This window comes from Carlito syrichta, unplaced genomic scaffold, assembly GCF_000164805.1.
Source record: "Carlito syrichta isolate Samal-C Ts95f unplaced genomic scaffold, Tarsius_syrichta-2.0.1 Scaffold305794, whole genome shotgun sequence".
In the NCBI taxonomy this organism is placed as follows: domain Eukaryota; kingdom Metazoa; phylum Chordata; class Mammalia; order Primates; family Tarsiidae; genus Carlito; species Carlito syrichta.
The window spans coordinates 818,938-831,572 of record NW_007249890.1 but is presented as its reverse complement, the minus strand read 5'-3'; the positions used below and the strand labels follow the sequence as shown (position 1 = coordinate 831,572).

The 12,635-nt window shown below is 38.0% G+C and overlaps 1 protein-coding gene across 1 annotated transcript; it reads left to right on the top strand.

Annotated features, from left to right (window-relative positions):
- The first annotated feature begins 10,135 nt into the window (after positions 1–10,135).
- On the top strand, positions 10,136–12,037 carry PTCHD4 (patched domain containing 4). The gene has a single exon (XM_008062682.2). The coding sequence runs from the start codon at positions 10,244–10,246 to the stop codon at positions 11,774–11,776; it is 1,533 nt and encodes a 510-aa protein (XP_008060873.1). The 5' UTR covers positions 10,136–10,243; the 3' UTR covers positions 11,777–12,037.
- Positions 12,038–12,635: the final 598 nt, after the last annotated feature.

The following is a 12,635-nucleotide window of genomic DNA, read 5'->3' as shown; positions in this document are numbered from 1 at the left end:
TCACTCAGAGTGAAATCGGGTAAATAGGCAGGGTCAGGGCATGGGAGTCCTGCCATTTCGGACAAAAAAAACAAAACTGCTGAACAGTCAGCACAGGTTGGGTAGGTGTGCTCATAAATCAATCATCATCATATAGGCAAACATGGTGAAAGAAACTCCAAAAAAGAAAATTAACTGAAGTCAGGCCCAGCTTCTCACAACAGCACTGGCTGATACACGAATGCTGATGGCTTCCTACAACACTTATCTAGTGGGGAAGCCTATGCTACACGGGGTCATTCTTCAAAAGATAATCCAGGTTTTTGGTGGGTCCCCCCTTGTAGAATATGAAGTAATGTTACATATACTCCATTTTAAGTATGAAAACCTTGACTATGATAGTAAATTTTTGAACATTCTCATATTCCATTTCTATTGCCATCTTTCTTCTCTCTTTATCCTTCTCTTTTCATATATGTATTTACATGCATATATGTATGCATACATGTACATAGGTGTGTATGTGTACATAACACGTGGCTATGTCTGCATATATATATGGGCAAGCACACACACACATATACACACTGGATTTTTAAAATTTGTGTACTATGTAGAACTATAGCAACTTGTCAAAAATGACTGAATACAAACTCTGGAAAGAGACTACGGGTCCGACAATTAAGTTCACGAACTCATTCTAGAAAAAGTACTACATACCTCATTGCTGATTATCACTACAGTCCTTTGAAGTACTTCCCTTGGGAAGCTATGCACTGACCCCAGCACCTACCTCATCTACCCATCAAAGCAATTTTGGGATTCTTTTTTCCGGAATAGCCTTCAGAGCTGTCATTGTATTACCATGATGTCCTGAATGCCATCAACGTATCTTCCTTTCAATAATTAATTTATCTTTGAGTAAAAAGAAAAAGTCATTGGGACTATATCAATTGAGTAGAGAGGATGTTCCAATACAGTTACTTGTTTACTGGCTAAAAACTCCCTCACAAACAGTGCTGTGAGAGCTGGTGCATTGTCGTGACGCAAAAGCTCCTTTGGGACCATTTTTGCACACACTTTTCTCCTGCTAAGATTTTCAGTTAAGATGTTCCTGTTTCTCTATCAATGTTTATTTAGTCTACTATGTTTCTTACAGTCAGCCGATAATTTTGACACACAATTCGAGGAATTTTTGCAATGTTTTCATCAATTCTGCTCATTACTGGTCATTCTGACCTCTCTTCATCAGTGATGCTTTCTCTCCCCTCAGTAAAAGCATTTAAACCATTTGTACGCTGCCATTTCTTCATGGAATTATCCCATAAACTTGGACTTCATGCCCTGATCTCATTTCCACTCTTGCCAAGTTTAACAAGAATTTAATGTTTGTTCATTGCTCTAATTCAAGCTCTGACATTCTTGTGATGGTACACAAAAACATGCAATAACAATAAGGAACGTCACTCAGCAAGACACTGCCACATGTCGACATGAACACAGCTGTGAGACACTGATATAGCAAGGTTATGAAACCTTGCCAAGTTGTTTGAACAGTGCTGCCAATGTTAAGTGAATGGTGGCAAGTTCATGAACTTAGCTGTCAGACCTCATGTATGCCTTTTTTCCTATACATCAAGCTATATGTAAAATGTGCAACTTCTCTGAAAATCATACAGTGAGAATCTGTTGCTAAGTTGTTTTTTTTTTCTTATTAGAGACCTTATAAAACCCTGTAACCTCCTGTTAAGTACTAAGGGATGAGTATCTGTTCAGATTCATACCGATTTCCTCTTGTCCTTGCAATATCTTTCTCCTTTCCCCTTCTCTCTGTTTTATACTGACTCATTTTGTTCTGGGATAGGGAGATTTCAAGAGAAGTCACTTCCTGCTGAAGGACAACATGGAGCAAGACTCTCTCATTGCACATCATCAAAGGTTTCCAGGAAAAACTATCATATATATCCCTGGCAATGGCAACTTAGATAATTCCTGTTGAATATTTTCTACTCTATGTCTTTGAGGGTTTTAGAAGAACCAAGAGTTAAAAACCTTAGCCATCTTTTATGAATTGAGTAAACTACAAGGATTAATAATCACCTCTCTTAAGTCAGGCTCGGTGGCTCAGCCTGTAATCCCGCGCCTTTGGGAGGCTGAGGTGAGTGGATTGCCTGAGCCCACGGGTTCGAGACCCACCTGGGCAGCCAGACCTCATCTCTACAATAAATCAAAAAATCAGCCAGGCATGGTAGCGCGTGCCTGTAATTCCGGCTACTTGGAAGGCTGAGGCGGAAGGATCGCCGGAGCCCAGCAGGTGGAGGCTATGGTGGCCGGGAGCGGCCACTGCACTCCAGTCTGGGCAACCGAGTGAGACTCCAACTCAAAAAAATAATAATAATAATCACCTCTCTTTTCTAGATGAGAGTTAATTAGAAGTGGTCAATATACAAATAGACACTGATCACCACCTCAAGTCTAGGCATCATAAGGAGTAGAAAATATCGTTAAAAATGCATCATCTCTTAACTAGCAAGAAAGTCTTATAAATCCATTTCTACCCTGTCAAATAACAACTTAGAATAAGTTTCTTTATTTCATATTCCATTCCCTGTTAGATATTCATAATGGCGAGCTAGCCAAAATAATGGATTGCATACTAATTTCCCAATTAGGCATCACTGTTATCTATCACTACCTCTGCCAATGAAAATTGGACAGAGGAAGAACTCGCAGAAAAATTCAGAACGATTAGGTAACATTCAGCTAGTCTCCTTCTCAATAAAATGAGGCAACTTACACCTACTTTACAAAATTAGTTGCTGAATATAGGGCTATTAATCATTATTGTAAGAATTAATACTAATAAATGCTATCATTTTATTATTAGTTATAGTTTATATTTTTATTAATCCATAAATTATATAAACAGTAAATTGTATTGAATATATACTTGCAAAAATAATAAATTTTATAAATAAGATGTAACTTATAAATTAATTTATTTATATTAATAATATGCATTATTGCTAAAAAAAATAACAAATATTGTGGAAATATAATAAATATTGTAAAAAATTACCCCAACCACGGGTAGAAATGAGCATTTTGACTTTGTATTAAGCTTTTAGACTATGTGACATCCCAGTGTCAACTAAATGATAGCTATTTTTTTCTAAAATAATAATAAATATGATTGCAATAGGAGTTATGAAAAAATGTGTTCAAATATCTTTAAAACTAGACGTAGATTATGGCCAATTCACTTTTGCAAGCATTTATTGAGCATCTACTATATGCCAAGAAGTATACAAAAATGAAAGACAAATGCCTGACCTAGGCAGTTAGGAGCTTCTACACTGGCTAAAAGATAAGTCCACCAATGGACAATTTCAGTTAAGAGTAGTAGTAAGTACTATAACATGTGTTGGAATACAGAAGAGAGGCTTCTAAGCTTGTGGAGTGGGGAAAAGGAGGGTAAGAGAAAGGTGTTAAAAATGAGATCATACAAAGTAGAAATTAGCAAGCTAAAGAGAAGGAACAATGCCAAAACGATCCCATATGACACCAAAAAAGTGAATGATAACTCAAAATACTGATTAACTACCCAGATTTCTTTTTTTATCTACTTACCTAGTTCAGTAGGTATTCATTTAGTTGGCAATGGAATGTCACATAGCCTAAAGCTCAATAAAAAATCAAAATGCCCATTTCCACCTGTGCTCAGAGGTGATTTCCACAAACATAATTACTGAAAGTATAGTTGGCCAGGTACAGTGGCTAACACCGGTAATCCCAGCACTTTGGGAGACTGAGGTAGAAAGATAGCTTGAGCCCAGTAGTTCAAGACCAGCCTAGGAAACACAACAAGACCTCATCTCTACAAAAAGAACTTAAAAAAAATTAGCCGGGTGTGGTGGCATGCACCTGCAGTCCCAGCCACTTGGGAGGCTGAGGCTGAAGAATCAACTGAGCCCAGGAGGTTGAGGCCATGGTGAGCCATGATCATGCCACTGCACTCCATCTTCGGCAACAGGGTGAAAGCTCCAATGATAAAGAGAGAGAGACAGAGAGAGAGAGAAGGACCAGAGGGGGAAGGAAGGAAGGAAGGAAGGAAGGAAGGAAGGAAGGAAGGAAGGAAGGAAGGAAGGAAGGAAGGGAGGGAGGGAGGGAGGGAGGGAGGAAGGAAGGAGAAGGAAGAAAAGGAAAAGAAAGGAAAGGAAAGGAAGAAAGAAAAGCTAACCAAAACAGAAAGAATTGCTAAGGGAAAGTAGAAAGTATTCTCTGGCGCATGTCATGTCTTGTTTAACGTGTTCAAGTGAAAAGGCAGACCCAGAGAAGCGGGATTGGCAGTAGTGGGAGTCTGCCTGGGGAAACGGGGGTGGGGGGGCACACGTCATAACAAGGGTACCATAATGAACATTTGTATACCTAACCCTGAATTGTACCCCACATCTTTAAAATAAAACTAAAGTTTAAAAAAAAGAAAGAAAAGGCTAAGTGTGATGACACAATGTGAAAAAAAAAAAGAAGAAAGAAAGAAAAGGCAGACCCACCAGTTTGCCATCCTGAGACAAATGTAGAGAATTCTAATTCTCTCTGGCCTCCTGGACAGAGTGGCAAGTGTAATTCCAAATCCTAATTTTTGCTTGGTAAAAGCCCATTTGTTTGAATTTGCTATTTAAGTATCTATCTGGATAGGTGAATAAATGATAGATGATAGATAGATAGATAGATAGACAGAAAATTAAATAATAATTAATAAATGACAGGAAAAAATACTGGTGTTTAAAAAAAAATTCTATATCTTGCTTACCTTTATGTCTTATCTATTGGCTATATAAGACATAAACATCTTTATATGTAACAAATCCTAAATAAATATACACTGGGTTGAATTGAATTAAATAGTGTATAGCTCTTCTGGACACAATTAACAGTGGTTTTCTGTGTTGTAGGAAAATGAAATAATTTTCTTCACCACTATTTTTTATCTTTCCCAATTTTTCAATGGAAATGTGTCCTGAATTTATAATCAGAAACTTGTGATTAATAAATAGGTTGCTTATTGCTTATACTATTTTTTTTAACTTTTTACTAAACCAAAAATTCTCAGTTGGGGACGGTTTTACTCCTCAAACAGCATTTGGCAATGCCTAGAAAAATATTTGGTTGTCACAACTTGGGATATGCTACTAATGGGTACAGGCCAGGAATGGTGCTAAACAATCTGCAATGTGCCTTAAGTTACCTAGATACAAAGAATTACTTAGCACAAAGTGTCAAGAGTACCAAGGTTGAGAAACCCTGGATTAAGCAAATAAAAGTTCTATAAAACGCTTATCTCACTCAATAATTAATTCCATTGATATTATACACAGTTATTTCAGATTAATTTAGGCTTATTTTTGATTCTAAAAGATTAGTGACTGTCTAACATTTTAATAAATAAAGACATTGTAAATGAATTACCAGGGGCTCAAAATAAATAAGCTGTTTTCACAACAGTATACATTATCATTAATGACACTAGAAGTAATAACCTACAAAAAGTAAATCAATTTGGCATGTTCTCTTCTTAACTCATGCCCCTGCTTCTTTATTTTTAGAGAAGTATAGATAGCTTTGTTGCAAGTGACAACATTGTTTTTCATGTAAATATTTTTTTTTTTGGGGTTGCATTAGAAGATATGTTCTCTGTCTCAGAATTACCTAAGTAAAAAATGAACTTCTGGGCCAGGTACAGTGGCTCAGCCTGTAATCCCAGCACTTTGGGAGGTTGAGGCGAGAGGATTGCCTGAACCCAGGGGTTCAAAGCCAGCCTGGGTAACTTTGTGAGACCTCCTTTCTACAATAAATCGCAAAAACTAGCCGGGCATAGTGGCTTGTGTCTGTAGTTCCAGCTACTTGGAAGGCTGAGTTGGAAGGATCGCCTAAGCCCAGCAGGTCGAGGCTGTGGTGGCCATGAGCATGCCACTGCACTCCAACCTGGGCGACAAGAGTGAGACTCCAACTCAAAATTTAAAAATGACATTCTACATTGACTGGTGTTTTTTAAAAAATTCTATTTCTTGCTTACCTTTATGTCTTATATATTGGCTATATATGACATAAACATCCTTATATGTAACAAATCCTAAATAAATATACACTGGGTTGAATTGAATTAAATAGTGTATAGCTCTTCTGGACACAACTGACATTGATGTAGGAATAAAAATGCATAACAAATTTTTGAATAATAAAAAAGATTCATCTTTTGAATCCACCTAGAATCAAGAATTACAGTTGATTTAATTTAATAAGAGGTCAATGGGCATCTTTTAGGCATCTATCACTTTACCTAATATTCTGCAGAGCATAAAAGTAACATAAAATGTATTCCCTAACCATGAAGAATTTGCAAGTTAACCAAGCAATACAACATATCCTGAGAAAACCATTTTGTCACAGAACAAAGCAGTGCATGGTTGAGGGCTTAAGTGAGTAACTAATTAGTACAGTAAGAGGCTAAGGAACAAAACAAAAAAATCAATATGTCTGGAATCATCAAAGATACTTCATGACAAATATAAGAATTGAACTGACCCTTAAGAGACCAGTGAATAGAATCATAATATAACCAACAATGAGAGGAAGTTATTGTAAAGCAGAGAAAATAATATGAACAAAGCTAAGAAGAAAAGATTGATCCTGGACATATTCATAGGGCAGTGAGGAGACAATCCTGGCTGAGATGGAAAGCAAATTTAAACTACTAGCAAGTGGTCAAATCATCATGAGAATCAATTGAGTGAATATCAGTAAGAACATCCTGTAAAATATCTAAACCTATGAATAAGATAAAACATGCCATCTCCAAACAAAGTTTGGAAATTATGTGTTCAGGTTTCTATCACACAAAGTGATTACTTAATCTAATATGGTTTAGCATTATCCCCCCACACCTACACATCTTTGTACAACATAAAGCAAAAGTCTGGCCTACATAGTGTACCTAATGTTCCATAAAAATGACCATGAGGAAAGACAAGCCAAATTTAGCTGTAGCCCTGTAGTCTTTCCCTCTTTGTGACTACAGAGATAGCGAGAGTTCTCATTTCTGAAGAAAGGTGCTCTAATTAAGTAATTATCTTAATTTCTTTAGTCATTTTCCTAATATTATGTTTTTGTCAAAGGAATGAGAGAAAGTACTGCATTCTGTCTGGTCAAGGAGTCTTGCAGAAGATAGGAATGAACAATCAATGTAGTCTGTTAAGAATCTTTAGACATAATTTTTTTTTTTTTTTTGAGTTGGAGTCTCACTCTATCGCCCAGATTGGAGTGCAGTGGCCGCTCCTGGCTACCGCAGCCTCGACCTGCTGGGCTCCGGCGATCCTTCAGCCTCAGCCTTGCGAGTAGCCGGAATTACAGGCATGCGCTACTACGCCGGGCTGATTTTTTTGATTTATTGTAGAGATGAGGTCTCGCTGCCCAGGCGGGTCTTGAGCCCACGGGCTCAGACAATCCACTCACCTCAGCCTCCCAAAGGCGCGAGATTATAGGCTGAGCCACCGAGCCCGGCTCAGACATAATTTAATATATATATGTTGGTGTTGAGCTCATGATAAAAATGCAAGAAGAAATAGATTATTGCCTCCAAGAAAATGTTTTCTAAAACTTGCCTTTTATTTAAATGCAGTTTTCATAACCCTTTCTGCTTGTTAGCCTAATGTTATCTTTCCTGACTGGAGACCCAGAACAGAGACCTCAAAGAATAAATTGGTCTTATATTTTAGATAAAAAGAACTTCAATGCCAAGCTCTCTTTAGTAATAATGAATAATTAATAACAACTCCCAAAAAGTTGGTCAATGTGTCCCTAAAATAAAAGATTAGCATCATATACATTTAAATCTGCGAATACTATTCAAATTAACTATGAAGCAAGAATCTTTAGATCTCCATTAAAAAGGTTTTGGTAAATGTTAACTCACCTATAAAACATCGTTGGTTAGGAATGGATTCAGCTGCATGTAAAAGCCTTACTTATAGTGGTTTAGCCAAATGCAGATTTGGTTTTCTTAAAAGAAAACTCTGAAGGAAGGCAGACAAGGGCTTTTGTGGGTGACTACATGATACATTTGGTTTTCTAATAAACATCCTGATGATGCTAGGTGGTGTGTGATATGTTGCTCTATGGGTTCTTTGACTTCACACAGAAAGGAATTTCAGAGTGAATCCAAATACAGTTTAAGAAAGAATTTATTAAAAAGTAAAGGATGTGCTCAAGGAAAAGCTTGGTGCCTTAAGAGAAAAGACATGTGCTTGCCTTTGACAAGAAGCTTTATATACTTTTACAATGATGATTAAGCAATCCAGGAGCAGAGAGAAGATGGCTTAAGGTATCTGGTCATGAGTTCTGATTGCCATTTCTCAATCTTTTAAGGTCACAAGGACCTAAATAATTGAAGTTGCTGTCTAACCAGATTTTGGCTTTTCTTAGAACATTCTGTGTTTTAGGCAATCCCTTATTGTTTTTGTGATTTACTGTACTAAGCCTGCACTCCAGCCCAAAAGGTGGTCAGGTCTGGTATGCCTGGTTGGTTGTGTGAAGGTCATGTACTAATAAGGAAGATGTCTGAATGCTTACCCTATTTTAATTTAGACCTGCCTGCAAGAAACTCATCTATCTATGTCTAAGCTACACTCGCTAACCTCACTTAGGTGACTTTCAGTTACACTGCATTATCCAGAACTATGTCACATGAACCACCCCTCACTGAAAAGCAGGCTGGAAAATAGTTTTTAATTCTATACATAGGCTTTCTCAAATAAAAGTAAGGAAGAAGAAGAATTAGGTAGACCGATTAGCAAAATCTATCAGCAGCACAAATTCAAAGTGATTGCAGTAAAATCCTCTTTAGTTTTGTTAAAGCACTACTAAATAAACTGAGTTTATAACACCTAACTTCAATATCTAAGTACCACACAAAAGTCCATTTTCCAGGTTTTCGTGAACTAGGTCATTCTGTGCCTTTACGCTACATCTTTCTCTAATGGAATTCTTGGAGAACAGCCCAAGCACAGCTTGTATCCATTCACAGAAAAGATTCCTGTGTAGTATTGTTACACCCACAAGGGCAAGAGTGACCTATGAAGATTTCCACTCACTCAGAGAGTTACCAATTGATATGTTGAGGATGATAATTGACAGGTTCAATTCAGGGATGTTTTTTAAGGAAAACTGTGGATATCGTACAATAACTTTGCTTTCTCGGCTGCTTTCTTCTTTTGCTAGTAAGAAAGCAGTTGTATCTTAAAAGCTGTCAAATTCCTGAAAATAACAGCTCAGTAGCACATAGTGGGTGTTCTAGTAATCCTTTTCTAATCAATTTTTTGCCTAATTACTCTTTCAAAAAGGTACACAAAAGTTGATTTAAAAGAAGCATTTTTCATCTACTTTAATGAAGCAGTCACGAGCATTTAATATCTCCACTCTGTGAATAAAAGCTCTCTCTCTCTGAGGAGCCCCAAAAGAATTACTTGCTGGGGTCTCTCATCCTGAAGGTCTTGCCCTGTCTTTTATGTGACCTGGCAGAATTTTTTGACTCACACCCAAAGTTAATTAATCAAATCTATGGAAATTGTTTTCTAAGCCATTTGGCCACCAAGCAGATTATTAACATTATAAAATCGATTTAAAGCCATTTTTAAATATTTAACATTATCTTATAATTTCCCAAATTTTCATATAAATCAGCATGAAATGGAAGTTAGGGACTGTCAGTCAGTGAATCAGTTGACCAAGCACTTGAAGTGATGTTGAGAGATATTTGAAAATGCACAAATAACAGCTCCTGCCCTTGACAGCTTATGACTCATTCAGGAAGACAATGTGTGTTGGGGGGGATTCTTGTAATAATGTAACATTGCATTTACAACTTGTCAGATAACTAGAACAGACAATAAATGTTTCATCGTGCCCAGAATATCAACAAAGTTGGGCTTTCCTAAAGTGAAACAGGGACCAAATATATTTCGTTTGTAATTCAAATGCTGAGACTCTGATAGGATCATAGCACTCCGAAGATTATAAAGTATTATTTATCACAGACAAACTATAAGGAATTCATCCAAATAGGAAAAAATAGAAACAATTATTATTTTTCTTTTTTTTAACATTAGGTCATGGAACTAAAGGAGTATTTGAACTTCTGTCTGGATGGCGGAGAACCAAAGAGAATCTGCCCTTCAAAGACAGGATAGCAGATGCCTATTCTGATGTGATGGTCACCTATACCATGACCAGCTCCCTGTACTTCATCACCTTTGGCATGGGTGCCAGCCCATTCACAAACATAGAGGCTGTGAAGGTCTTCTGTCAAAACATGTGCGTCTCCATTCTGTTGAACTACTTCTACATTTTCTCCTTCTTTGGCTCCTGTCTGGTCTTCGCTGGCCAACTAGAGCAAAACCGCTACCACAGCATCTTTTGCTGTAAGATCCCTTCTGCAGAATACCTGGATCGCAAACCCGTGTGGTTCCAGACAGTGATGAGTGATGGGCATCAACAGACATCCCATCATGAGACAAACCCCTACCAGCACCACTTCATTCAGCACTTCCTCCGTGAACATTACAATGAATGGATTACCAATATATACGTGAAGCCATTTGTGGTCATCCTCTATCTCATTTACGCCTCCTTCTCCTTCATGGGGTGCTTACAGATCAGTGATGGAGCCAACATCATCAATCTACTAGCCAGTGATTCCCCAAGCGTTTCCTTTGCCATGGTTCAGCAAAAATATTTCAGCAACTATAGCCCCGTGATAGGATTCTATGTCTATGAGCCCCTCGAGTACTGGAACAGCAGCGTCCAGGAGGACCTACGAAGACTCTGTAGTGGATTCACTGCAGTGTCCTGGGTGGAGCAGTACTACCAGTTTCTGAAAGTCAGCAACATCAGTGCCAATAACAAAAGTGACTTCATCAGTGTCCTACAAAGTTCATTTTTAAAAAAGCCAGAATTCCAGCATTTTCGAAACGATATCATCTTCTCCAAGGCAGGGGATGAAAACAACATCATTGCTTCTCGCTTGTATCTGGTAGCCAGGACTAGCAGGGACAAGCAGAAGGAAGTCATAGAAGTGTTGGAAAAGTTGAGACCCCTATCCCTCTCAAAGAGCATCCGATTCATTGTGTTCAACCCCTCCTTTGTTTTCATGGACCACTACAGCTTGTCTGTCACAGTGCCTGTTCTGATTGCAGGCTTTGGTGTTCTCCTGGTATTAATCCTGACTTTTTTCCTAGTGATCCACCCTCTGGGAAACTTCTGGCTAATTCTTAGCGTCACCTCAATCGAGCTGGGCGTTCTGGGCTTAATGACATTATGGAATGTCAACATGGATTGCATTTCTATCTTGTGCCTTATCTACACCTTGAATTTCGCCATTGACCACTGTGCACCACTGCTTTACACATTTGTATTAGCAACTGAGCACACCCGAACACAATGTATAAAAAGCTCCCTTCAAGAGCATGGGACAGCCATTTTGCAAAATATTACTTCTTTTCTTATTGGGTTGGTCCCCCTCCTATTTGTGCCTTCGAACCTGACCTTCACACTGTTCAAATGCTTGCTGCTCACTGGGGGTTGCACACTTCTGCACTGTTTTGTTATTTTACCTGTGTTTCTAACCTTTTTCCCCCCTTCCAAAAAGCACCACAAGAAAAAGAAACGTGCCAAACGAAAGGAGAGAGAGGAAATTGAATGCATAGAAATTCAAGAGAACCCTGATCACGTCACCACAGTCTGAGGGGTAGAGACCATGGATTGTTTTTATTTTCCAGTATTGCACAACAATGCAGGGCGAGTAAAGCTCAGACCTCAGCTGCTTGGGCTGGCCAGGGGTAACAAGGCAAGTCAGATCGAGACTGCATTATTCATGACACATCAAGGTGTCTGATTCTTAGGGAAAAGAGGGAATAAAAGGGGGGGAGTTCTTTTCAACCTTGTTCTCCACTAAAGATGAGTTTCTGGACATGAGCTTAGATTCTTCCAAGGAATGAATGAATCGATGGAGATGGAAGGCCAAAAGAAACAACTGCTTTTAAAATAAAATGCTCAGAAGAGTTGGAGAAGAGAGGAAAGGCGTCCTCAAGTTAGAAGAAAAGACATAGAAAATGTCCAAATTGCCATGGCACTTTTCACGTTTGTTTCTTGAGCAGGTTGGTCAAAGGAAACCTATGCATTTGGGAAGTACATATTTAATCTTGTCTAAACCAAAGGACTTCCCAATTCACTTCATGTGTACATATATATATGTATATATACCATATATACATATACGTAGACTTGTCTCTAGTGTACATTGACGTTTGTTTGGAGGAAGGTATCCGTTTGCAGATAGGCTGACCTTTCTCTAGAAAGTCAAATCAACCTTGGCCAAATATATAGACTCATTAATAGCCATTAAAATTCAACTCAAGTGTCTGAGCAGTAAGAGTGTTATTCAACTGTGAGATAAGCAAAATAAACAGAGATGTAAGTTCATTCGATTATACTCATCATACTGTCAGTCATTGATACTTTTGCTTTGGATGACTTCACACAAAAAAAGCATTGACTTAATTACCCCATAGACCTGGTTTAAAGTTTTATGTTAGAAATAAATA